The sequence below is a fragment of the Ranitomeya imitator genome, chromosome 1 (genome assembly GCF_032444005.1).
Source record: "Ranitomeya imitator isolate aRanImi1 chromosome 1, aRanImi1.pri, whole genome shotgun sequence".
Lineage (NCBI taxonomy): Eukaryota > Metazoa > Chordata > Amphibia > Anura > Dendrobatidae > Ranitomeya > Ranitomeya imitator.
This window is the reverse complement of record NC_091282.1, coordinates 507,840,478-507,868,420: the sequence shown is the minus strand read 5'-3', so window position 1 is coordinate 507,868,420 and position 27,943 is coordinate 507,840,478. Positions and strand designations below refer to the sequence as shown.

Here is a 27,943-nt window from a genome sequence, read left to right as displayed (position 1 = left end):
TTGTATTTCCCATTGTCTAGGTTTCGTCAGAATCTGTTGAAGAAAACATCAAAGATGGAATCATCTTCTCCAAATTGCACATTGTAGCGAACAGACCTGGCCTGTTTACTTGTATGGCCGATAACAAGCACAGTGGGAGCTTTGGTACAGCAAAAGCGGCAGCCACAATTAGCATATCAGGTATGTACCGTATATCTACTGGTCCTAGGGTTAGAGTTATGTTTGCACACATTGTTCATGCTGGGTTTTTTTAGCTAAAGCCAAACGTGGATACAAGAGGATAGAAAAGTAATAAAGGATACTGCTCACTTCTTCTATCTAGGATGTTGGGTTAAAAAAAAATTCTGCTTCAAACCTGTACTGCATTGTCTATGGTGTCTTGTGAGTATGACATGCTGAGCATGACATGCTTAGAGTGAGGGTTCTTTGGTGGGTTTGATTTGATTAAATGGGTTTTTTTCCAGGCTTGAGCTACATTTTTGTGATGTGACTGCAGATTGTCAAATCCTGACACTTTGCATTAAACGCATCCTCATGCGTGCATGTGCACATGTGCATGTAGTAAGTAGAGTTGAGCGAATTTCTCCGCTTATTCGGCAAGCTATAGCTTTATCCAAAAAGCTGCAGAGGGAACCCTGGGTACATGGATCGTGCCAGCTGATCAGCTAATTGGCGCTGTAGCTGTATGTGTCGCGTCTGTGTGACAGTCACGACACATGTATGGAGTCTGTGTATTGCGACACATGCAGCCTCAGCACTCTACAGGTATCCGGGTTCCCTCTGGTAAGCGCTATTGCTTGCCGAATAAGAGGAGACCAGAAGAAATTTGCTCGTCATCTCTACAAGTTGTCAGAATTTTCCAATCTACAGTAATACCACTGTGCCCTGTTAATGCCAGTATAAATCATTCGAAGTGCCTGAAGGACTCATCGCCCGTAGCGTTAGAGCAGGAGAACATAGAACGCCGTAGAAAGAAAATAAAATCCTAATTGATGAATAGATGTGCAGTAGCAGACCTTTACTTTCAGCACATACTGTATGTAGCTAATGGAAAAGTACTGTAGTTCCTATACTGACCACTAGATGGTACCATTTAATTATAACATTTTTACTATATGTGGATTATAGCGGGCACACTACCAAGACAGATTGGTATCCAATTATTATTATTATTATTTTCAGCTTTGTCCATGAATAAAATAATTTTCACCTCCACAGAAGTTCACATTATTGTCGATGATGGTTATATTAGCACCGTAGTCCTCACTTTATATATCACACTATGGCATTACACTATTTTTTTTATTTCACACATTGTGGCATTTCCACAGTTTCGCACAATAAATATGAAAATTAGCCCATCTAAATTATCATCTTCATCATCCTTTACCAAAAAATAGGGAACAAATGGACTTCAGCTTCAGGACTAATGGAGCCTTTCATTTATATGTTGCTGACCTTGTCTTTTCTCTTTCTCCTAATGTCATTTTTCTGCATCTGGATAATAATCGCTTCCTGAAGAATGGAGGTAGGACTTTAAGGAATTCATTTATTTTTGCTTATTAATACAAGACACATTTCATTGACTATTATCAATGGATTGTAGCTTGCTAGAGTCGGCATTTTTCTGCCACAGATAGAAATACTGCATGTATGGGAAGTTTGGGATGTTTTATATAGGTCCATAGCTATTGGGGGTGCAGAAGTGGTACCCTACCCCTGTAGCCCCTTTTCCACTAATGTAGACTGCATACTTAAGATTTTACATAGAGGTCAAGGACCTTCAGCTTTAACATCTGCATTTATATCTTGAATATTTCTTCTTGTGCGACTGATACAGAAATGTTTCTAAATACATAACTGTATGAGGTTTCTACTAGTTAGTCTCGTCTATTCTGTTACCCCAGTGGCTTTGAATATAATATTCATGTGGTTACTGCAACTCTCAGTTTCCAGAGCAAATATTTTGCCTCAATGGCTGGAGATTTATCAGAGCAAAATGATCAAAAATGTAGTTTTAGAAGTTAATAATTTACATACTAATGGACACAATGACGGACATACTGATGGACATACTGACGGACATACTGTCGGACATACTGTCGGACATACTGTCGGACATACTGACGGACATACTGACGGACATACTGACGGACATACTGACGGACATACTAATGGACATAATGATGATGGATATACTGTCGGACATACTGACTGACATACTGTCGGACATACTGACTGACATACTGACGGACATACCGTTGGACATACCGACAGACATACTGTCGGACATACTGACAGACATACTGACGGACATACTAATGGACATAATGATGATGGACATACTGTCGGACATACTGACTGACAAACTGACGGACATACTAATGGACATAATGATGATGGACATACTGTCGGACATACTGACTGACAAACTGACGGACATACCGTTGGACATACCGACAGACATACTGTCGGACATACTGACGGACATACTGACGGATATACTGTCGGACATACTAATGGACATAATGATGGACATACTGTCGGACATACTGACAGACATACTGACAGACATACTAATGGACATAATGATGGACATACTGTCGGACATACTGACAGACATACTGACGGACATACTAATGGACATAATGATGGACATGGACATACTGTCGGACATACTGACGGACATACTGTCAGAAATACAGTCGGACATACTAATGGACATACTGACGGACATAGTGACGGACATACTGACGGACATACTGATGGACATAGTGACGGACATAGTGACGGACATAGTGACGGACATAGTGACATAATGATGGACATACTGTCGGACATACTGATGGACACACTGACGGACATACTGTCAGACATACTGACGGACATACTAATGGACATAATGATGGACATACTGTCGAACATACTGACGGACACACTGTCGGACATACTAATGGACATACTGACGGACATACTGATGCACATACTAATGGACATACTGACGGACATACTTATGGATATTCTGATGGACATACTGACAGACATACTGACAGACAGACTGTCCAACATACTGACGGACATACTGTCAGACATACTGACGGACATACTAATGGACATACTAATGGATATACTGTCGGACATACTGACGGACATACTGTCGGACATACTGACGAACATACTGACGAACATACTGACCGTCATACTGATGGACATACTGATGGACACACTGACAGACACACTGTCAGACATACTGATGGACATACTAATGGACATAATGATGGACATACTGTCGAACATACTGACGGACATACTGTTGGACATACTAATGGACATACTGACGGACATACTGACGGACGTACTGACGAACATACTGTCAGACATACTGACGGACATACTGTCGGACATACTGACGGACATACTGATGCACATACTAATGGACATACTGACGGACATACAGCCAGAAGACCTTATTTCCAGTGGTTTCCAAAGCCAAACCCAGGCAATCAGTAGTAGCCACAAATTTTATATAAAAAAAATAGATGTTAGCATGAGTCATCAGCTTTAAAAAGTAACCATCAATTAGGAAACAAAATAATAGTATACATAAAAATAAGAAACTTTTTAGTATATCATATCAGAGAAATCTGACCATTTATTCTAAAAAGTCTAAATTCATGGGTAAAATCTGTCTTCAGTAAAAACAGATTTTTTTCCAATACAGAGATAAGTGGCAGTTAGTGCTCATAACGTTCTATGGAACTTGCAGTAGAATGTCCGTGTCCACCTCTAGCTGCTCCCTCCCCTTTTCTTCTATGAATTCAGATTTTACTGATTTTACCCCTGAATTGAGAGTGAATGATCAGTCCTGGCAGGGAAAGAAGCACATTTCTCTGATAAGATATATTATAAAGTTGCTTATTTTCATGTGTCTTATTGATTTATGAAATTAAAATTACAGTTACTCCTTAAGGAAAATGTATAGATTATTGTATTTGCCAACCTTTGCTACATCTGTATGTTACTACTTAGTGTCTGTGAATATGACAACTTCTCTGTCACTTTGTTCTTAGGCTTTATAGGGGTGATGTAGGCTACTGCAGCACCTACAGAGGAGACATATGTCATGCTTTGATCTCAAAGGACTCCTTGGTTTTCTTCAATGCAACTAATGCTGAACCAGAAGAAAGTCAGGAGATGCTGGCTCAAATAGCTTGGACCGAACTGAAAACTGTAAGCCCTTTCTGTCGACCAGCAGCTGAAGCTTTGCTCTGCAACCACTTTTTCCAGGAGTGCAACCCAACTGGAGATGGTCCATCTCCAAAACCATTATGCAGGTACCATGTAAAAATCAATGTCCATCCTAGAATTTAAATGATGTAAGTCCAAGGTGCTTAACTTGAATATATGCTATATACTGGAGTAAAACACTGTCACAGACACACTTCTCTGCGTGTGACATGGGGTGTGCCTGCAAGGGTTAATTTATCTCCTCTCACTCAATCAAGCTCTCAACCTCAATTTTTTGGCTTTAAAGTGAGCATAAATCACACCCCGACCCATTCCACACACCCCGATTATTTAATGTGGTGTCACCACTCAAACACACGGATGATGAGTCCCTAAAATATGTTATTGTCATACAATCAAAAGGTCACACAGTCTCTCAAAGGCTATGGATTCTTTTAGGGCATACAAGAATCAAACATATTAAAGATTTGAAGGTTTAATATAAAAATATACAGTGCTTACAATAAAAGATAAAAAGATATCAAAAGGTAGAAGTAAAACGACACACAGATATGCAAAACAGTTAAAAAATAAAAAGGGAGAAATAACAGATATACCTAAATGTTTCCATCTACAGTTATATTCTGTTTTCCTTGAGGGAAGGAGAAGTGATTTATGGATCACATGACAATGGTATTGTCGAGCCCTGGGTATACCGGGTGACCCCCTTACCTCGGATCACCTCCATTTTATCCGATACCTTCCCCCAAACCCATTCCCAAAAAACACAAGACAAGAATTATCTTTTGGAATAATTTGGCCACAGCAGCCTTTTATTTAACACATAAATAAATAAATAACAAACAATTAACCACAATGTAAATATTATCCTGAACTAGGAGGAGTCCTTGAAGCTACAAAGGATCTGGCGAATATCCCAAACATAACTGTGAACATAACCGTAAACACATAATTACTCCCAGTGAACGAACGAGTGACCGAAGATCCACACCAAAACCGGTGAAGACCCTGAAACAACAAAAAACAACACTTAAACAAACCATCACATCAAGCCAATACCCCCAATCATGAGGCCTCACTGCTCCTCGATAACCCGGTGCGGCCTAACATAACTGCGATACCTATTGGACTGCCACCGCCCAATACGGCAAATTTCCTCACTACCCAGAAAGGTCACAGAAGGTGCAAAAAGTGTCAGAGAACCTCCAAAAGCAGATGAGTGGAAGCATGTGACCAAAAGAAGCAAGAAGACCATGGAGAAATCACCAACCACTAGTGTTGAGCGATACCTTCCGATATCGGAAAGTATCGGTATCGGTTTGGATCGGCCGATATTCAAAAAATATCGGATATCGCCGATACCGATACCCGATCCCAATGCAAGTCAATGGGACCAAAATATCGGAATTAAAATAAACCCTTTCTTTCCTTGTAGGTTCATTCTACATGAAGGAAAACAACTAAGAATAATGCCGGATGTATTTGGGGAGGTGGCGGAGACATTAAAGTCATAGAGGTTTATCCCAATCAAATAGAATAGCATGTTTTTTGTTTTTTTTTAAGACGTTCGGAGTGACAAAGATATTGACTATGTAAATTTTTTTTTTATTTTGTCAGATATTGATGTTTCACTATTCCACGCCCTTCCCCTTCTTTTTTTTCTTTTTTTTTTTCTTTTCCCACACTTTCATCTTCATCATCATCAGCATCTTTGACATCAACTTCTTCACCTTATTCATCTTCTTCTTCATCTTCTACCTATTTTTTTTTTTTTATTACATTCTTCATATTCATTTTATTCAACTATTATTATTCTTCTTATTCTACATATTCTTTTTATTCCACTGTTATTATTCTTCCTATTCTACTTCTTCATCATATTCTCATTTGTGACAGGCATTCCCGTAGTTGTTATCTATAAAAGTTTGAAGATTACACCTTCCGTTCTGCCAGTCACAAAAGTTACATTTGTCCGCGTTCAGTTTGGCCTGCAGCATCAGGCTTTATCCAGGGGCACCACGAGGAGGAACGGACTCACCCCCATACACTGCTTAGTCTTCTTCTGCATATAATTTAGATAATATCTTTTGCTCTGATATTAAGTCTTATGCTTAATGTTCTTCTGCTCTTTGTTCTGCAGCCTCTTGTTCTTCTGCTTCTCGGTCTTCCATGTTGTCGTCTCCAGGGTCGTCGTCTCCAGTGTCGTCATCTCCGCCGTCGTCGTCTCCGCCGTCGTCGTCGTCGTCATCGGGGTGGTCTTCCGTGTCGTCGTCATCGTGGTGGTCTTCCGGGTCGTCGACGTTAGGGTCTTCAACTTGGAAATGTAGCAGAAGGTACAAGAAGGCTGAGAAAATGCCAAGAACCAGCTGATGGAACTGGAACTCGGATGGCTACCCGAAGGTTCAAGAGCCTATGGAACTACCGAGGACCAGCTGACGTTACTGGAACCCGGTTACTAAGCAGGAGGTACCCGTGCTAAAAAGCACTACCAAGGACCGCCTGACGTTGACGGAACTCGGATACCCAGAAGGAGGCACCTAAGCCAAAGGCTCTGCCCGGAACCAGCTGACGTTACTGGAACCAGGATGGGGAGCAGAAGGTACAAGAGCAAAAGACACTGCCGAGAACCAGCTGACGGTACTGGAACCCGGATGGGTAGCCGAAGGTCCAAGAGCCAATGGAACTACCGAGGACCAGCTGACGTTACTGGAACCCGGTTACTAAGCAGGAGGTACCCGTGCCTGAAAGCACTACCAAGGACCACCTGACGTTGGTGGAACTTGGATACCCAGAAGGAGGCACCTAAGCCAAAGGCTCTGCCCGGAACCAGCTGACGGTACTGGAACCAGGATGGGGAGCAGAAGGTACAAGAGCAAAAGACACTGCCGAGAACCAGCTGACGGTGCTGGAACCAGGTGGTGGACCCGAAGGCCCACAGGAGAGGAGAGAACAGCTAGGCCGCGAGGCAGCCGCAGTTACCGAACCCCAACAGTCCTACAGGGGGAGCTGGGCCTACTGGCACTACAGAACCAGCCTTGACTACCAGTTCACGCAGCCCACATAGGAAGCTCCTAAACTGGAGGCACCCTGGAGTTGGCTAACCCGACCGCACCACGACGAGGCAAGCATAGGTGTCTCAGTGAGCTTGACACAACCCGGAAACAGCTGACGGTGCTGAAACCAGGCTTGGCACGAGGGAGTACCTGTGACAAAAACACTGCCGAGAACCAGCTGGCGGTGCTGGAACCCGGATGCGTTGCCCCAGTGTGCAAGAGCCAATGGCACGACCGAGGACCAGCTGACGGTGCTGGAACCCGGTTACTAAGCTGTAGGTGCCCGCGCTTAAAAGCACTACCAAGGACCGCCTGGCGTTGGCGGAACTCGGATACCCAGGAGGAGGCACCTAAGCCAAAGGCTCGGCCCGGAACCAGCTGACGGTGCTGGAACCAGGTGGTGGACCCCAAGGCCCACAGGAGAGGAGAGAACAGCTAGGCCGCGAGGCAGCCGCAGTTACCGAACCCCAACAGTCCTACAGGGGGAGCTGGGCCTACTGGCACTACAGAACCAGCCTTGACTACCAGTTCACGCAGCCCACATAGGAAGCTCCTAAACTGGAGGCACCCTGGAGTTGGCTAACCCGACCGCACCACGACGAGGCAAGCATAGGTGTCTCAGTGAGCTTGACACAACCCGGAAACAGCTGACGGTGCTGAAACCAGGCTTGGCACGAGGGAGTACCTGTGACAAAAACACTGCCGAGAACCAGCTGGCGGTGCTGGAACCCGGATGCGTTGCCCCAGTGTGCAAGAGCCAATGGCACGACCGAGGACCAGCTGACGGTGCTGGAACCCGGTTACTAAGCTGTAGGTGCCCGCGCTTAAAAGCACTACCAAGGACCGCCTGGCGTTGGCGGAACTCGGATACCCAGGAGGAGGCACCTAAGCCAAAGGCTCGGCCCGGAACCAGCTGACGGTGCTGGAACCAGGTGGTGGACCCGAAGGTCCACAGGAGAGGAGAGAACAGCTAGGCCGCGAGGCAGCCGCAGTTACCGAACCCCAACAGTCCTACAGGGGGAGCTGGGCCTACTGGCACTACAGAACCAGCCTTGACTACCAGTTCACGCAGCCCACATAGGAAGCTCCTAAACTGGAGGCACCCTGGAGTTGGCTAACCCGACCGCACCACGACGAGGCAAGCATAGGTGTCTCAGTGAGCTTGACACAACCCGGAAACAGCTGACGGTGCTGAAACCAGGCTTGGCACGAGGGAGTACCTGTGACAAAAACACTGCCGAGAACCAGCTGGCGGTGCTGGAACCCGGATGCGTTGCCCCAGTGTGCAAGAGCCAATGGCACGACCGAGGACCAGCTGACGGTGCTGGAACCCGGTTACTAAGCTGTAGGTGCCCGCGCTTAAAAGCACTACCAAGGACCGCCTGGCGTTGGCGGAACTCGGATACCCAGGAGGAGGCACCTAAGCCAAAGGCTCGGCCCGGAACCAGCTGACGGTGCTGGAACCAGGTGGTGGACCCCAAGGCCCACAGGAGAGGAGAGAACAGCTAGGCCGCGAGGCAGCCGCAGTTACCGAACCCCAACAGTCCTACAGGGGGAGCTGGGCCTACTGGCACTACAGAACCAGCCTTGACTACCAGTTCACGCAGCCCACATAGGAAGCTCCTAAACTGGAGGCACCCTGGAGTTGGCTAACCCGACCGCACCACGACGAGGCAAGCATAGGTGTCTCAGTGAGCTTGACACAACCCGGAAACAGCTGACGGTGCTGAAACCAGGCTTGGCACGAGGGAGTACCTGTGACAAAAACACTGCCGAGAACCAGCTGGCGGTGCTGGAACCCGGATGCGTTGCCCCAGTGTGCAAGAGCCAATGGCACGACCGAGGACCAGCTGACGGTGCTGGAATCCGGTTACTAAGCTGTAGGTGCCCGCGCTTAAAAGCACTACCAAGGACCGCCTGGCGTTGGCGGAACTCGGATACCCAGGAGGAGGCACCTAAGCCAAAGGCTCGGCCCGGAACCAGCTGACGGTGCTGGAACCAGGTGGTGGACCCGAAGGTCCACAGGAGAGGAGAGAACAGCTAGGCCGCGAGGCAGCCGCAGTTACCGAACCCCAACAGTCCTACAGGGGGAGCTGGGCCTACTGGCACTACAGAACCAGCCTTGACTACCAGTTCACGCAGCCCACATAGGAAGCTCCTAAACTGGAGGCACCCTGGAGTTGGCTAACCCGACCGCACCACGACGAGGCAAGCATAGGTGTCTCAGTGAGCTTGACACAACCCGGAAACAGCTGACGGTGCTGAAACCAGGCTTGGCACGAGGGAGTACCTGTGACAAAAACACTGCCGAGAACCAGCTGGCGGTGCTGGAACCCGGATGCGTTGCCCCAGTGTGCAAGAGCCAATGGCACGACCGAGGACCAGCTGACGGTGCTGGAACCCGGTTACTAAGCTGTAGGTGCCCGCGCTTAAAAGCACTACCAAGGACCGCCTGGCGTTGGCGGAACTCGGATACCCAGGAGGAGGCACCTAAGCCAAAGGCTCGGCCCGGAACCAGCTGACGGTGCTGGAACCAGGTGGTGGACCCCAAGGCCCACAGGAGAGGAGAGAACAGCTAGGCCGCGAGGCAGCCGCAGTTACCGAACCCCAACAGTCCTACAGGGGGAGCTGGGCCTACTGGCACTACAGAACCAGCCTTGACTACCAGTTCACGCAGCCCACATAGGAAGCTCCTAAACTGGAGGCACCCTGGAGTTGGCTAACCCGACCGCACCACGACGAGGCAAGCATAGGTGTCTCAGTGAGCTTGACACAACCCGGAAACAGCTGACGGTGCTGAAACCAGGCTTGGCACGAGGGAGTACCTGTGACAAAAACACTGCCGAGAACCAGCTGGCGGTGCTGGAACCCGGATGCGTTGCCCCAGTGTGCAAGAGCCAATGGCACGACCGAGGACCAGCTGACGGTGCTGGAACCCGGTTACTAAGCTGTAGGTGCCCGCGCTTAAAAGCACTACCAAGGACCGCCTGGCGTTGGCGGAACTCGGATACCCAGGAGGAGGCACCTAAGCCAAAGGCTCGGCCCGGAACCAGCTGACGGTGCTGGAACCAGGTGGTGGACCCCAAGGCCCACAGGAGAGGAGAGAACAGCTAGGCCGCGAGGCAGCCGCAGTTACCGAACCCCAACAGTCCTACAGGGGGAGCTGGGCCTACTGGCACTACAGAACCAGCCTTGACTACCAGTTCACGCAGCCCACATAGGAAGCTCCTAAACTGGAGGCACCCTGGAGTTGGCTAACCCGACCGCACCACGACGAGGCAAGCATAGGTGTCTCAGTGAGCTTGACACAACCCGGAAACAGCTGACGGTGCTGAAACCAGGCTTGGCACGAGGGAGTACCTGTGACAAAAACACTGCCGAGAACCAGCTGGCGGTGCTGGAACCCGGATGCGTTGCCCCAGTGTGCAAGAGCCAATGGCACGACCGAGGACCAGCTGACGGTGCTGGAACCCGGTTACTAAGCTGTAGGTGCCCGCGCTTAAAAGCACTACCAAGGACCGCCTGGCGTTGGCGGAACTCGGATACCCAGGAGGAGGCACCTAAGCCAAAGGCTCGGCCCGGAACCAGCTGACGGTGCTGGAACCAGGTGGTGGACCCCAAGGCCCACAGGAGAGGAGAGAACAGCTAGGCCGCGAGGCAGCCGCAGTTACCGAACCCCAACAGTCCTACAGGGGGAGCTGGGCCTACTGGCACTACAGAACCAGCCTTGACTACCAGTTCACGCAGCCCACATAGGAAGCTCCTAAACTGGAGGCACCCTGGAGTTGGCTAACCCGACCGCACCACGACGAGGCAAGCATAGGTGTCTCAGTGAGCTTGACACAACCCGGAAACAGCTGACGGTGCTGAAACCAGGCTTGGCACGAGGGAGTACCTGTGACAAAAACACTGCCGAGAACCAGCTGGCGGTGCTGGAACCCGGATGCGTTGCCCCAGTGTGCAAGAGCCAATGGCACGACCGAGGACCAGCTGACGGTGCTGGAACCCGGTTACTAAGCTGTAGGTGCCCGCGCTTAAAAGCACTACCAAGGACCGCCTGGCGTTGGCGGAACTCGGATACCCAGGAGGAGGCACCTAAGCCAAAGGCTCGGCCCGGAACCAGCTGACGGTGCTGGAACCAGGTGGTGGACCCCAAGGCCCACAGGAGAGGAGAGAACAGCTAGGCCGCGAGGCAGCCGCAGTTACCGAACCCCAACAGTCCTACAGGGGGAGCTGGGCCTACTGGCACTACAGAACCAGCCTTGACTACCAGTTCACGCAGCCCACATAGGAAGCTCCTAAACTGGAGGCACCCTGGAGTTGGCTAACCCGACCGCACCACGACGAGGCAAGCATAGGTGTCTCAGTGAGCTTGACACAACCCGGAAACAGCTGACGGTGCTGAAACCAGGCTTGGCACGAGGGAGTACCTGTGACAAAAACACTGCCGAGAACCAGCTGGCGGTGCTGGAACCCGGATGCGTTGCCCCAGTGTGCAAGAGCCAATGGCACGACCGAGGACCAGCTGACGGTGCTGGAACCCGGTTACTAAGCTGTAGGTGCCCGCGCTTAAAAGCACTACCAAGGACCGCCTGGCGTTGGCGGAACTCGGATACCCAGGAGGAGGCACCTAAGCCAAAGGCTCGGCCCGGAACCAGCTGACGGTGCTGGAACCAGGTGGTGGACCCCAAGGCCCACAGGAGAGGAGAGAACAGCTAGGCCGCGAGGCAGCCGCAGTTACCGAACCCCAACAGTCCTACAGGGGGAGCTGGGCCTACTGGCACTACAGAACCAGCCTTGACTACCAGTTCACGCAGCCCACATAGGAAGCTCCTAAACTGGAGGCACCCTGGAGTTGGCTAACCCGACCGCACCACGACGAGGCAAGCATAGGTGTCTCAGTGAGCTTGACACAACCCGGAAACAGCTGACGGTGCTGAAACCAGGCTTGGCACGAGGGAGTACCTGTGACAAGAACACTGCCGAGAACCAGCTGGCGGTGCTGGAACCCGGATGCGTTGCCTTGCCTATTAAAGATTGTCTTCCTAGAGCCCCAACTAGCGGTGTTGGAGCAAAGGGTAAGCAGGGGGAGATGAGTGTAGGCCGAAGCCTGCACTGGAGGCAGCTTTGTGTCTGCGTTGCGTTTGCAGGACACTTTGCCGGCTACACACTGGGGGAACAGCTGGCGTTGCTGAACCCCACTAACACAATGGCGTGTGTTTTTCTCTGTGCAGCTAGCACTTGCGGGCAAAAACTAGCGATGTTAGAGCCCGTGTTGAAGCAGGAGGAGGAGGAGAGGAGCAGAGTGTAGGCCGAAGCTTAGTTGAACCAATTTCAAAGGAAACCTTTAACCCCCCCCTCAGGTGTTACAAAGTACAAGAGACACACCTTGTGCAGTATTAATGCTGCACAAGTGAAAGGTTGCTCTATTAATTTGTCTACTTGCACACGCTGAATGAAAGACATACACAATTTACCCCATTCTACAGTCAAACTGTAGTGGATGCGTGACTTGGTTTTTTGATGAGACGCAGCACAGGTGTCCAAAATAACGCCTTGGTGCTTGGAGCAGCTTCCTGAGCGTTGTTATTTGCTGTACAGGAGTCTGCGCTCTTGTGTTATCCCTTGGCAATGCCCTGTTAGCGCTGCCCATCTTATGACATCATTTCATGTTGGCCGGTGCGGTTAACGATGGCCATAAATCCCAGACCCACAGTGTCTTTTCATAAAGCCACACTGCGGTGCTGGGATTCGTGGCCTTGAGCAGTAAATATTTTGGCCGCTCACACACGTCCTTACACCTGCTTCAGACTGGGCGGCCTCTGCTGATCCCTTCTCGCATGCCGCGGCCATGAGGCTGCACAGTCTGAAGAAGGCTGAAGGAGATGAGTTAAGACAGGCGAAGATATGCACTGCTCGTGCCCATCAATCACACCCTCGCAGTCAAAATAATTAAGACAACGAGGAGCATTTTATTCAGGCAGGGCGGACGAACAGGCGCAAGTAGCCAACCAATGATGTCAGAAGACGGGAAGCGCTACCAAGGGGGGTGCTGCGTATCATTAGAAAGGAAAGTCACACCTCAGGGACAGTGGAATGGTCTCAAAGAGACACATTTTGTACGTGTTGAGTTCCACGTGGGCAAGGAGAAAACATCAGCCACCTTGTACAAATGCAGCAGTACTGCTGTACAAGGTGGCTGTTATACATAGAAACACCTGGGGGTGGGGGCCAGGCTCCCTTCAATTTCAGTTCATGTGCCTGCGTGGCGTTTGCAGGTCACGTTGCAAGCTGCACAGCAGGGGAACAGCTGGCGGTGCTGAACCCCACTAACACATTGGCTGGTGTTTTTCTCTGTGCAGCTAGCATTTCCGGGCAAAAACTAGCGGTGTTTGAGCCCAGGGTCAGCAGGAGGAGGAGGAGAGGAGCAAAGTGTAGGCCGAAGCCTGCACTGGTGGCAGCTTTTGGTCGGTTGTGCCAGCGTGGCTTGTGCTGGACACGATGCCGGCTACACAGCGGGGGAACAGCTGGCGTTGCTGAACCCCACTAACACATTGGCTGGTGTTTTTCTCTGTGCAGCTAGCATTTCCGGGCAAAAACTAGCGTTGTTAGAGCCCAGGGTCAGCAGGAGGAGGAGAGGAGCAGAGTGTAGGCCGAAGCCTAGTTGAACCAATTTCAAAGGTTACCTTTAACCCCCCCTCAGGTGTTACAAAGAACAAGAGCCACTCCTTCTACAGCATTAATGCTGCACAAGTAAAAGGTTGCTCTATTAATTTGTCTACTTGCACAAGCTGAATGCAACACGTAGACTATTTAGCCCATTATACTGTTTAACAGTAGTGGAGGCGTGACTTGTCTTTTTAAAGAAAAGCAGCACAGGTGTCGAAAACAACACCTTTTTGCATGGGCGCAGCTTCCTGAGCGTTGTTAGTTGCTGTACAGGAGTCTGCGCTCTTGTGATCCTTTGGCCATGCGCTGTGAGCGCTTCCTGTCTTATGACCTCATTTCATGTTGGCCGTTGCGGTTAGCGATGGACATGAATCCCAGACCCACAGTGTGTTTTTAAAAAATCACACTGCGGTGCTGGGATTCGTGCCCTGGTGCAGTAAATATGTTTGCCGCTCACACATGTCCTTACACCTGCTTCAGACTGGACGGCCTCATCTGATCCCTTATCGCCTGCCGAGGCCATGAGGACACCCAGTCTGAAGAAGGCGGAAGGAGATGAGTGAACACAGGCAAACATATGCACTGCACATGCCCATCAATCACACCCTCGCTGTCCAAAAAAATAAGACACCGAGGGCCGTTGTTTCGAGCAGGGGAGATGCACAGGCGCAGCCAGCTAACCAATGATGTCAAAAGACGGGCAGCGCTAACAAGGGTGGTGCTGCGTGTCATTACAAAGGAAAGTCACACCTCAGGGACATTGTAATGGTCTCTAATGAGACACATTTTGTACGTGTTGAGTTCCACGTGGGCAAGGAGAAAAAGTCAGCCACCTCGTACAAATGCAGCAGTACTGCTGTACAAGGTGGCTGTTATACATAGAAACACCTGTGGGTGGGGGGCAGGCTCCCTTCAATTTCAGTTCATGTGCCTGCGTGGCGTTTGCAGGTCACGTTGCAAGCTACACAGCAGGGGAACAGCTGGCGTTGCTGAACCCCACTGACACATTGACTGGTGTTTTTCTCTGTGCAGATTGCATGTCCGGGCAAAAACTAGCGGTGTTAGAGCCCAGGGTCAGCAGGAGGAGGAGGAGAGGAGCAAAGTGTAGGCCGAAGCCTGCACTGGTGGCAGCTTTTGGTCGGTTGTGCCAGCGTGGCTTGTGCTGGACACGATGCCGGCTACACAGCGGGGGAACAGCTGGCGGTGCTGAACCCCACTAACACATTGGCTGGTGTTTTTCTCTGTGCAGCTAGCATTTCCGGGCAAAAACTAGCGGTGTTTGAGCCCAGGGTCAGCAGGAGGAGTAGAGGAGCAGAGTGTAGGCCGAAGCCTAGTTGAACCAATTTCAAAGGTTACCTTTAACCCCCCCCCTCAGGTGTTGCAAGGTACAAGAGCCACACCTTGAACAGCATTAATGATGCACAAGTCAAAGGTTGCTCTATTTAATTTTGCTCCTTGCACACGCTGAATTAAACACGTACACTATTTAGCCCATTATACTGTCAAACAGTTGTGGAGGCGTGACTTGTCTTTTTAACGAGACGCAGCACAGGTGTCAAAATTTGCACCTAGGTACTGGGCGCAGATTCCTGAGCGTTGTTATTTGCTGTACAGGAGTCTGCGCTATTGTGTTATCCCTTGGCAATACCCTGTTAGTGCAGGCCGTCTCATGACCTCATTTCATGTTGGCCGGTGCGGTTAACGATGGCCATAAATCCCAGACCCATAGTGGCTTTTCCTAAAGTCACACTGCGGTGCTGGGATTCGTGGCCTTGTGCAGTAAATATGTTCGCCGCTCACACATGTCCTTACACCTGCTTCAGACTGGGCGGCCTCAGCTGATCCCTTATCGCATGCCGCGGCCATGAGGCCGCACAGTCAGAAGAAGGCGGAAGGAGGGGAGTGAAAACAGGGGAACATATGCACTGCTCGTGCCCATCAATCACACCCTCGCAGTCAAAATATATGAGACAACGGGGGGCGTTGTGTCGGACAGGGGGGACGCACAGGCACAGCCAGCCAACCAATGATGTCAGGAGACGGGCAGCGCTAACAATGGGGGTGCTGCGTGTCATTAAAAAGTAAAGTCACACCTCAGGGACATTGTAATGGTCTGTAATGAGACACATTTTGTACTTGTTGAGTTCCACGTGTGCAAGGAGAAAAAGTCAGCCACCTTGTACAAATGCAGCAGTACTGCTGTACAAGGTGGCTGTTATACATAGAAACACCTGTGGGTGGGGGGCAGGCTCCCTTCAATTTCAGTTCATGTGCCTGCGTGGCGTTTGCAGGTCACGTTGCAAGCTACACAGCAGGGGAACAGCTGGCGTTGCTGAACCCCACTGACACATTGACTGGTGTTTTTCTCTGTGCACATTGCATGTCCGGGCAAAAACTAGCGGTGTTAGAGCCCAGGGTCAGCAGGAGGAGGAGGAGAGGAGCAAAGTGTAGGCCGCAGCCTGCACTGGTGGCAGCTTTTGTTCTGTTGTGCCAGCGTGGCTTGTGCTGGACACGTTGCCGACTACACAGCAGGGGAACAGCTGGCGGTGCTGAACCCCACTAACACATTGGCTGGTGTTTTTCTCTGTGCAGCTAGCATTTCCGGGCAGAAACTGGCGTTGTTTGAGCCCAGGGTCAGCAGGAGGAGTAGAGGAGCAGAGTGTAGGCCGAAGCCTAGTTGAACCAATTTCAAAGGTTACCTTTAACCCCCCCCTCAGGTGTTGCAAGGTACAAGAGCCACACCTTGAACAGCATTAATGATGCACAAGTCAAAGGTTGCTCTATTTAATTTTGCTCCTTGCACACGCTGAATTAAACACGTACACTATTTAGCCCATTATACTGTCAAACAGTTGTGGAGGCGTGACTTGTCTTTTTAACGAGACGCAGCACAGGTGTCAAAATTTGCACCTAGGTACTGGGCGCAGATTCCTGAGCGTTGTTATTTGCTGTACAGGAGTCTGCGCTCTTGTGTTATCCCTTGGCAATACCCTGTTAGTGCAGGCCGTCTCATGACCTCATTTCATGTTGGCCGGTGCGGTTAACGATGGCCATAAATCCCAGACCCACAGTGGCTTTTCCTAAAGTCACACTGCGGTGCTGGGATTCGTGGCCTTGTGCAGTAAATATGTTCGCCGCTCACACATGTCCTTACACCTGCTTCAGACTGGGCGGCCTCAGCTGATCCCTTATCGCATGCCGCGGCCATGAGGCCGCACAGTCAGAAGAAGGCGGAAGGAGGGGAGTGAAAACAGGGGAACATATGCACTGCTCGTGCCCATCAATCACACCCTCGCAGTCAAAATATATGAGACAACGGGGGGCGTTGTGTCGGGCAGGGGGGACGCACAGGCACAGCCAGCCAACCAATGATGTCAGGAGACGGGCAGCGCTAACAATGGGGGTGCTGCGTGTCATTACAAAGGAAAGTCACACCTCAGGGACATTGTAATGGTCTCTAATGAGACACATTTTGTACGTGTTGAGTTCCACGTGGGCAAGGAGAAAAAGTCAGCCACCTCGTACAAATGCAGCAGTACTGCTGTACAAGGTGGCTGATATACATAGAAACACCTGTGAGTGGGGGGCAGGCTCCCTTCAATTTCAGTTCATGTGCCTGCGTGGCGTTTGCAGGTCACGTTGCAAGCTACACAGCAGGGGAACAGCTGGCGTTGCTGAACCCCACTAACACATTGGCTGGTGTTTTTCTCTGTGCAGCTAGCATGTCCGGGCAGAAACTGGCGTTGTTTGAGCCCAGGGTCAGCAGGAGGAGGAGAGGAGCAAAGTGTAGGCCGAAGCCTGCACTGGTGGCAGCTTTTGGTCGGTTGTGCCAGCGTGGCTTGTGCTGGACACGTTGCCGACTACACAGCAGGGGAACAGCTGGCGGTGCTGAACCCCACTAACACATTGGCTGGTGTTTTTCTCTGTGCAGCTAGCATGTCCGGGCAGAAACTGGCGTTGTTTGAGCCCAGGGTCAGCAGGAGGAGGAGAGGAGCAAAGTGTAGGCCGAAGCCTGCACTGGTGGCAGCTTTTGGTCGGTTGTGCCAGCGTGGCTTGTGCTGGACACGTTGCCGACTACACAGCAGGGGAACAGCTGGCGGTGCTGAACCCCACTAACACATTGGCTGGTGTTTTTCTCTGTGCAGCTAGCATGTCCGGGCAGAAACTGGCGTTGTTTGAGCCCAGGGTCAGCAGGAGGAGGAGAGGAGCAAAGTGTAGGCCGAAGCCTGCACTGGTGGCAGCTTTTGGTCGGTTGTGCCAGCGTGGCTTGTGCTGGACACGTTGCCGACTACACAGCAGGGGAACAGCTGGCGGTGCTGAACCCCACTAACACATTGGCTGGTGTTTTTCTCTGTGCAGCTAGCATGTCCGGGCAGAAACTGGCGTTGTTTGAGCCCAGGGTCAGCAGGAGGAGGAGAGGAGCAAAGTGTAGGCCGAAGCCTGCACTGGTGGCAGCTTTTGGTCGGTTGTGCCAGCGTGGCTTGTGCTGGACACGTTGCCGACTACACAGCAGGGGAACAGCTGGCGGTGCTGAACCCCACTAACACATTGGCTGGTGTTTTTCTCTGTGCAGCTAGCATTTCCGGGCAAAAACTAGCGGTGTTTGAGCCCAGGGTCAGCAGGAGGAGTAGAGGAGCAGAGTGTAGGCCGAAGCCTAGTTGAACCAATTTCAAAGGTTACCTTTAACCCCCCCCTCAGGTGTTGCAAGGTACAAGAGCCACACCTTGTGCAGCATTAATGCTGCACAAGTAAAAGGTTGCTCTATTTGTTTTGCTCCTTGCACACGCTGACTAAAACACGTACACTATTTAGCCCATTATACTGTCAAACAGTTGTGGAGGCGTGACTTGTCTTTTTAACGAGACGCAGCACAGGTGTCAAAATTTGCACCTAGGTACTGGGCGCAGATTCCTGAGCGTTGTTATTTGCTGTACAGGAGTCTGCGCTATTGTGATCCCTTGGCCATGCGCTGTGAGCGCTTCCTGTCTTCTGACCTCATTTCATGTCGGCCGTTGCGGTTAGCGATGGACATGAATCCCAGACCCACAGTGTGTTTTTAAAAAATCACACTGCGGTGCTGGGATTCGTGCCCTGGTGCACTAAATATGTTTGCCGCTCACACATGTCCTTACACCTGCTTCAGACTGGGCGGCCTCATCTGATCCCTTATCGCCTGCCGCGGCCATGAGGACACCCAGTCTGAAGAAGGCGGAAGGAGATGAGTGAACACAGGCAAACATATGCACTGCACATGCCCATCAATCACACCCTCGCTGTCCAAAAAAATAAGACACCGAGGGCCGTTGTTTCGAGCAGGGGAGATGCACAGGCGCAGCCAGCTAACCAATGATGTCAAAAGACGGGCAGCGCTAACAAGGGTGGTGCTGCGTGTCATTACAAAGGAAAGTCACACCTCAGGGACATTGTAATGGTCTCTAATGAGACACATTTTGTACGTGTTGAGTTCCACGTGGGCAAGGAGAAACAGTCAGCCACCTCGTACAAATGCAGCAGTACTGCTGTACAAGGTGGCTGATATACATAGAAACACCTGTGGGTGGGGGGCAGGCTCCCTTCAATTTCAGTTCATGTGCCTGCGTGGCGTTTGCAGGTCACGTTGCAAGCTACACAGCAGGGGAACAGCTGGCGTTGCTGAACCCCACTGACACATTGACTGGTGTTTTTCTCTGTGCAGATTGCATGTCCGGGCAAAAACTAGCGGTGTTAGAGCCCAGGGTCAGCAGGAGGAGGAGGAGAGGAGCAAAGTGTAGGCCGAAGCCTGCACTGGTGGCAGCTTTTGGTCGGTTGTGCCAGCGTGGCTTGTGCTGGACACGATGCCGGCTACACAGCGGGGGAACAGCAGGCGGTGCTGAACCCCACTAACACATTGGCTGGTGTTTTTCTCTGTGCAGCTAGCATGTCCGGGCAGAAACTGGCGTTGTTTGAGCCCAGGGTCAGCAGGAGGAGGAGAGGAGCAAAGTGTAGGCCGAAGCCTGCACTGGTGGCAGCTTTTGGTCGGTTGTGCCAGCGTGGCTTGTGCTGGACACGTTGCCGACTACACAGCAGGGGAACAGCTGGCGGTGCTGAACCCCACTAACACATTGGCTGGTGTTTTTCTCTGTGCAGCTAGCATTTCCGGGCAAAAACTAGCGGTGTTTGAGCCCAGGGTCAGCAGGAGGAGTAGAGGAGCAGAGTGTAGGCCGAAGCCTAGTTGAACCAATTTCAAAGGTTACCTTTAACCCCCCCCTCAGGTGTTGCAAGGTACAAGAGCCACACCTTGTGCAGCATTAATGCTGCACAAGTAAAAGGTTGCTCTATTTGTTTTGCTCCTTGCACACGCTGACTAAAACACGTACACTATTTAGCCCATTATACTGTCAAACAGTTGTGGAGGCGTGACTTGTCTTTTTAACGAGACGCAGCACAGGTGTCAAAATTTGCACCTAGGTACTGGGCGCAGATTCCTGAGCGTTCTTATTTGCTGTACAGGAGTCTGCGCTATTGTGATCCCTTGGCCATGCGCTGTGAGCGCTTCCTGTCTTCTGACCTCATTTCATGTCGGCCGTTGCGGTTAGCGATGGACATGAATCCCAGACCCACAGTGTGTTTTCAAAAAATCACACTGCGTGGCTGGGATTCGTGGCCTTGTGCAGTAAATAGGTTGGCCGCTTACACATGTCCTTACACCTGCTCCAGACTGGGCGGCCTCAGCTGATCCCTTATCGCCTACCACGGCCAGGAGGCCGCACAGTCTGAAGAAGGCGGAAGGAGATGAGTTAAGACAGGCGAACATATGCACTGCTCGTGCCCATAAACCACACCCTCGCTGACAAAATAAATATGACAACGAGGGGCGTTGTTTCTAGCAGGGCGGATGCACAGGCGCAGCCAGCTAACCATGATGACAAAAGACGGGAAACGCTACCAAGGGGGGTGCTGCGTATCATTACAAAGGAAAGTCACACCTCAGGGACAGTGGAATGGTCTCAATGAGACACATTTTGTACGTGTTGAGTTCCACGTGGGCAAGGAGAAAAAGTCAGCCACCTTGTACAAATGCAGCAGTACTGCTGTACTAGGTGGCTGTTATACATAGAAACACCTGGGGGGGTGGGGCCAGGTTCCCTTTTAATTTCAGTTCCTGTGCCTGCATGGCGTTTGCAGGTCACGTTGCCGGCTACACAGCAGGGGAACAGCTGGCGTTGCTGAACCCCACTAACACATTGGCTGGTGTTTTTCTCTGTGCAGCTAGCACTTCCGGGCAAAAACTAGCGGTGTTTGAGCCCAGGGTCAGCAGGAGGAGGAGAGGAGCAGAGTGTAGGCCGAAGCCTGCACTGGTGGCAGCTTTTGTTCTGTTGTGCCAGCGTGGCTTGTGCTGGACACGTTGCCGACTACACAGCAGGGGAACAGCTGGCGGTGCTGAACCCCACTGACACATCACCTAGTGTTTTTTTCTGTGTAGACAACACTTCCAGGTGGCAACTGACAGTGTTGAAACCCAGGGAATCAAAGAGGAGCAGAGTGTAGGCCGAAGCCTGCAGTGGAGCAAGTTGAAAGGGAACCTTTAACCCCCCCCCCCAGGCATTTGTTGCTGAAAGAGCCATCTTGTACAGCAGTAATACTGCACATGGAAAATGGTGGCTCCGAAAATTATGCTCCTTGCAAACGCTGAAGTACACACTCATATAATGTGTCCCCTCACACCGTCAAACCATCCCGGAAGTGGGACTTTCCTTTGTAATGTGACACAGCACAGCCGTCATTCCAACCCCCTTGGTGCCGGGCACCACCTCCTCAACGTTGTTTGGTTCTGTCACGGAGCCCGCACTGTAATGTTATCCCTTGGCCATGCACAGTTAGCGGTGCCCGTCTTCTGACATCATGTAGGTGTCAGGCTGGCAGTGCCTGTGCGTCCAAGCTGCCCGAGATCCAACCTTGCAGTGTCATCTAATGTAGTCCCACTGCGGGCCAGGGATCCATGGGCATGCGCAGTGCATATCATCGCCTCTCACTCACCTCCTTCCTGCTTCTTCAGACTGTGCGGCGTCACGGCCGTGGCATGCTATTAGGGATCAGCTGACGCCGCCTAGTCTGAAGAAGCGTGAAGAAGGGGAGTGAGAGGCTAGTATATGCACTGCGCATGGCCATGGATACCAGGCCCACTGTGGGATCACATTAGACGACACTGCGAGGTGTGATTTCGGGCAGCGTGGACGCACAGGCGCAGCCAGGACGACAACAAATGATGTCAGAGGACGGGCAGCGCAAACTGTGCATGGCCAAGGGATAACATAACAGCGCAGGGTCCATGACGGAATCAAACAACGCTAAGGAGGCAGCGCACGGTGCCAAGGGGGTAGCAATGACGGCTGTGCTGTGTCACATTACAAAGGAAAGTCCCACCTCCGGGACGGTTGGACGGTGTGAGGGGACACATTACATGAGTGTGTAGTTCAGCGTTTGCAAGGAGCATAATTTCAAGAGCGACCTTTCCCTTGTGCAGTATTAGTGCTGCACATGGTGGCTCTTTCAGTAACAAACGCCTAGGGGGGGGGGGGGACAGGTCCCCTTACATTTTAGTTGTGCCAGCGTGGCGGTCGCATGACACGTTGCCGGATACACAGCTGGGGATCAGCTGACGTTACTGAACCCCAATAACAGAGGAGCGACTGTTGACTGTGCACACAGCACTTCCAGGCACCAACTGGCGGTGTTAGAGCCCAGGGACAGCAGGAGGAGCAGATTGGAGGTATTGCCGCACACACAGCTGGGGATCAGCTGACGTTACTGAACCCCAATAACAGAGGAGCGACTGTTGACTGTGCACACAGCACTTCCAGGCACCAACTGGCGGTGTTAGAGCCCAGGGACAGCAGGAGGAGCAGAGGAACAGAGTGTAGGCCGAAGCCTGATTGGAGCAAGTTGAAAGGAAACCTTTAACCCCCCCCCCCAAGACGTTTGTAGCTGAAAGAGCCATGTTGTGCAGCACTAAGGATGCAAAAGGAAAAGGTTGCTCTTTTAATTATGCTCCTTGCAAACACCGAAGTAAACACTAAAAATGTGTCCCTTTATACCGTTAAACCGTTCCGGAGGTGCGAATTTCCTTCGTAATGGGACACAGCACAGCTGTCATTCCTATCCCCTTGATGCCGTGCGCTGCCTCCTCAGCGTTGTTTTAAGCTGCCACGGAGCCTGCGCTGTTCTGTTAGCCCTTGGCCATGCCCAATTAGCGCTGCCTGTCTTCTGACATAATTTGGTGTCAGGCTGTCAGTGCCTGTGCGTCCACGCTGCTCCAGATCCCACCTCGCAGTCTCATCTAACGTAATCCCACTGCGGGCCTTGGAACCATGGGCATGCACAGTGCATAACCTCGACTCTCACTCCCCTCCTTCCCTCTTCTTCAGACTGTGCGGTGTCACGGCCGTGGCATGCTAGGGATCAGCTGACGGCGCACAGTCTAAAGAAGGCGGAGGGAAATGAGCGAGAGCCCGAGGGGAAGATATGCACTGCGCATGCCCATGGATCCCAGGCCCGCAGTGTGACTCAATCAGAAGACACTGCGAGGCGGGATCTCGGGCAGCGCGGCCGCACAGGCGCAGCCAGCCTGACACCAAATTATGTCAGAAGACAGGCAGCGCAAATAGGGCATGCCCAAGGGATAACAGAACAGCGCAGGCTCCGTGACAGCTTAAAACAACGCTGAGGAGGCAGCGCATGGCACCAAGGGGGTAGGAATGACGGCTGTGCTGCGTCACATTACGAAGGAAAGTCCCAGCTCCGGGACGGTATAACGGTATCAGTGAACACATTTTATAAGTGTTAAGTTCTGCGTGTGCAAAGAGCTAAAAAAAAAGAGCTACCTTTTCCTTGTGCAGCATTACTGCTGCACAAGATGGCTCTTTCAGTAACAAACGACGGGGGGGGGGGGGGACAGGTTCCCTTACATTTAGGTTGTTGTGCCAGCGTGGCGGTCGCAGGACACATTGCCGGCTACACAGCTGGGGATCAGCTGACGTTACTGAAACCCAATAACACTGGGTCGTATGTTTTTACTGTGCAGCCTGCACTTCTGAGCCGCAACTGGCGGTGTTGGAGCCCAGGAATAGCAGTTCAGGTGGTAGAAAGATGAACACAGCAGGAGACCTGGATGACACCCAATTACTTAATCAGGCAGAGGAGTGGCAAATTCCTGCGAGATCCAGGCCTGGTTCATTTTCAGGAAAGTAAGCCGGTCAACGTTATCGGAGGATAGTCGCATGCGACGGTCTGTTAGTACACCACCTGCGGCACTAAAGACACGTTCCGATAAGACACTAGCCGCAGGGCAAGCCAGCACCTCCAATGCATACTGGCTTAGCTCTGGCCATGTATCCAGCTTAGAGACCCAAAACTTGAACGGGGAAGAGCCGTCTGGGAGTACAGTAAGAGGGCAAGCCATGTAGTCTGTCACCATCTGACGGAACCGTTGCCTCCTGCTGACTGGAGCCGCCGGTGATGGTGTAGACATTTGGGGCGGGCACACAAAAGTGTGCCAGAGTTGTGCCATACTGGGCTTGCCTTGGGCAGAGGCACTGCTTCTGCTCCCTCTTTGGGCAGAGCCTCCCCCACTGCCTCGACGCACTGAGCTGCTTTGTAAAGCACTAGCAGCACTCCTCTCAGTTGGACAGGAGAAGATGATGGAATTCACCAGTGTGTCGTGGTACTCCCGCAATTTACGCTCCCGGGTCAACGCAGGGATGAGGTTTTGGACGTTGTCCCGGTAGCGAGGATCGAGGAGGGTGAACACCCAATAATCAGGCATGTTGAGAATGTGGTCGATGCGGCGGTCGTTTCTCAGGCACTGCAGCATGAAATCCACCATGTGCTGCAGAGTGCCAACCGGCCCAGAAACGCTGTCCCCTGCTTGAGACATGATCTCTGCCCGCTCGTCATCACCCCACCCTCGCTGTACACACTGACCACTGGACAATTGTGTCGCTCCCTCCTCTGGACGGAGCTCTTCCTCCTCCATTGACTCCTCCTCATCCTCCTCACAAATTGGCCCCTGCGTACCCCTTTGTGAGGAACCACGTGGCGCTGACTCTCCAGAAGCTGATGGAAAAGGTGACTCCTCATCCTCCACCTCTTCCACCACATCATCCCTTAACCCTTGCAAAGTTTGCTGAAGCAGGCAGATAAGGGGGACAGTCATGCTGACTAGTGCATCATCTGCACTTGCCATCCGCGTGGAATAATCAAAAGGACGCAAAACCTGGCAGACGTCCTTCATAGTGGCCCACTCTGTGGTTGTGAAGTCTGATCGGCGCTGACTGCGACTTCTTTGCGCCTGATGCAGCTGGTACTCCATAACTGCTTGCTGCTGCTCACACAACCGCTCCAACATATGTAACGTGGAATTCCACCGGGTAGGTAGGTCACATATGATGCGGTGTTCCGGAAGGCGGAATCGGCGCTGCAGAGCAGCAATGCGGGATCTGGCCAAGCTGGAACGCCGCAAGTGAGCACACTCTAGGCGGACCTTGTGCAGCAGGGCATCAAGATCCGGATAGTCCCTCAGAAAACTCTGCACAACCAAATTGAGCACATGTGCCAGACATGGGATGTGAGTGAGGTTGCCAAGGGCCAAAGCTGCCACCAGATTTCGGCCATTGTCACACACTACCATGCCTGGCTGGAGATTCGCTGGCAGTAACCACACATCGCTCTCCTGCTTTATGGCATTCCAGAGCTCCTGCGCTGTGTGGCTTCGATGCCCCAATGAAACTAGTTTCAAGACGGCCTGCTGACGTTTGGCCACGGCTGTGCTCATGTCGGTCATAGGTAAACGTTCACGGGTCCATGTGGGGGTGGACTGTGACGGATCCTGCAGAGAGGAATCAGAGGAACTGGTGTAAGAGGAGGAGTCGATGCGTACAGACTGGATTCCTGCAATCCTTGGAGTGGGCAGGACACGTCCTGCGCCACTCGCACGATCTGTACCTGGCTCAACAACATTAACCCAATGGGCAGTGAGGGAAACATATCGCCCCTGTCCATGCTGACTGGTCCACGCATCGGTGGTGAGGTGGACCTTGCTACTGACGGCGTTCAGTAGCGCATGTTTTATGTTTGCCTCAACATGCCTGTGCAGGGCAGGGACAGCCTGCCTGCTGAAGTAAAAGCGGCTGGGCACCTTGTACTGTGGGACTGCCAATGCCATCAAGTCACGGAAGCTGTCAGTCTCCACCAGCCTGAACGAGAGCATTTCCAGGGACAACAGTTTGGCAATGCCTGCATTCAGAGCCTGTGCTCGGGGGTGGTTGGCCGAGAATGCCCGCCTTTTCTCCCATGCCTGTACTACCGATGGCTGTAGAGTAGACTGGGAGTGTGAGGATGACTGGGAAGGTGGTGCTGTGGGTGGAATTACACAAGGTCTCTGGGAGGAAGCCAAACCAGCTGTGCGTGAGCTGGAGGAAGAGGCAACACGAGCTGAAGAGGTGGTAGCTGCCGCTGTTGGTTGGCCTACATCTTCAGTGTGTTTCTGTAACTCCACCGCGTGCCTGGTCCGCACATGTTTCCACATATTTGTGGTATTGAGGTTGCTGACATTTTTCCCTCTTTTTACTTTATGATGACACAGCTTGCATTTGACAAAACAAATGTCATCTGCAACTGTGTCAAAAAAGGACCAGGCACTGCAAGTCTTGGGAGCGCCCTTTTTGGCTTTGGAAAGAGACAGGCTCCTAACGGGTGCCAAAGTGGAGGCTACAGGCTCCGCAGTCTTCCCCCTCCCTCTCCCTCTTTGGCCCGTAAGAGGAAGCTCTTCCTCTGAGCTGCTCCCACCACCTTCCTGTTCCTCACGCCACGATGGGTCAAGGACCTCATCATCTCCACTACCCTCTGCCACCAACTGCTCCTCCTGGGTAGTCTCAGCAGCACAGTACGCACGAGAAAGCGGCACCTGAGTTTCATCATCAGATGCGTACTGCGCTGTGGTCACCGGAGGCACTGGCCCACCTGCCTCTTCAGAGTCAGAGAGATAAAGCTTTTGGGCATCACTGCACACTGCCTCTTCTTCCATTTCTCCAATGCTGCTTGGCTGGCCCCCTGTTTCCAAGCCAAGAGATTCAGAGAACAGAAGTAGAGACGGCTCCTGTCCTGGGCTCTCTGACTGCCTGGCCAATTTGGCAGGTGGTGAAGAGACAGATGGCTGCTCTCCAGTGCTCTGTGCCTGAGAGGATGTGGCACTAACTGAAGTCGATGCCGAGGCGTTAGCTGCCATCCACCCGACAACGGCTTCAATTTGGTCTTCACGCAGCAGCGGTGCACGGCGCTCTCCGACAAAGCTGCGCATGAAGGACTGTTCCCTGCTGAAACTGAGTGACGACGAGTCACCGGCGCCCGCAGCAGGCACAGAATCACCACGTCCTCTCCCTGCTCCTCTCCCTGCTCCGCGCCCACGCCCACGTGCCTTACTCCCTGCCCTCTTCATCTTGGTTGACAGATAAAGATAAGCAGAAAAGTACTAAGGCCTTAGTGTGCTTATTCCTGTAATGCTCCTCCTAACAGGTGTAAGAAACACTAATGTTGTAAATTGTGGACTAAACTTTATTATTTTTCAAATGTGGCCTACACAAGTGTAAGTTGTGTTTGGTGAACTTAACCTTTTTTTTGGTGCAGATCGGGCTACAGAGCTAGTTTAAATCACACGGAGACCGTGCAGACAGCCGTAAACGGCGCTGCAAGGCCAAGAAACCCTCCTCTAGGTTATCCTATATAGTGTTTTTCCACTATTTAGCTGGATACAAGTGGAAAGACACTAATAGGAATTTTTTTTTTCAAATTTTAAACTGGCTGCACTATTTGAAAAAAAGGAAATTGTTTTTCAAGGTATGAGGCAGTAACGCACCCTGAGCTGAATCCAACCGGCTATGGCTGCACACAGACTACAGGGCGAGCTGGGCTCACACGGAGACCGTGCAGACAGCCGTAAA

The 27,943-nt window shown here is 51.5% G+C and overlaps 1 protein-coding gene across 1 annotated transcript in view; it reads left to right on the top strand.

Moving 5' to 3' along the window:
• MUSK (muscle associated receptor tyrosine kinase) overlaps positions 1 to 27,943 on the top strand; it is a 331,368-nt gene that overhangs the window by 194,423 nt on the left and 109,002 nt on the right. The window contains exons 7-9 of the mRNA XM_069745513.1: positions 21 to 180; positions 1,522 to 1,528; positions 4,071 to 4,334. Coding sequence (XP_069601614.1) covers positions 21 to 180; positions 1,522 to 1,528; positions 4,071 to 4,334 — 431 coding nt within the window. The remainder of the gene's footprint in view (positions 1 to 20; positions 181 to 1,521; positions 1,529 to 4,070; positions 4,335 to 27,943) is intronic.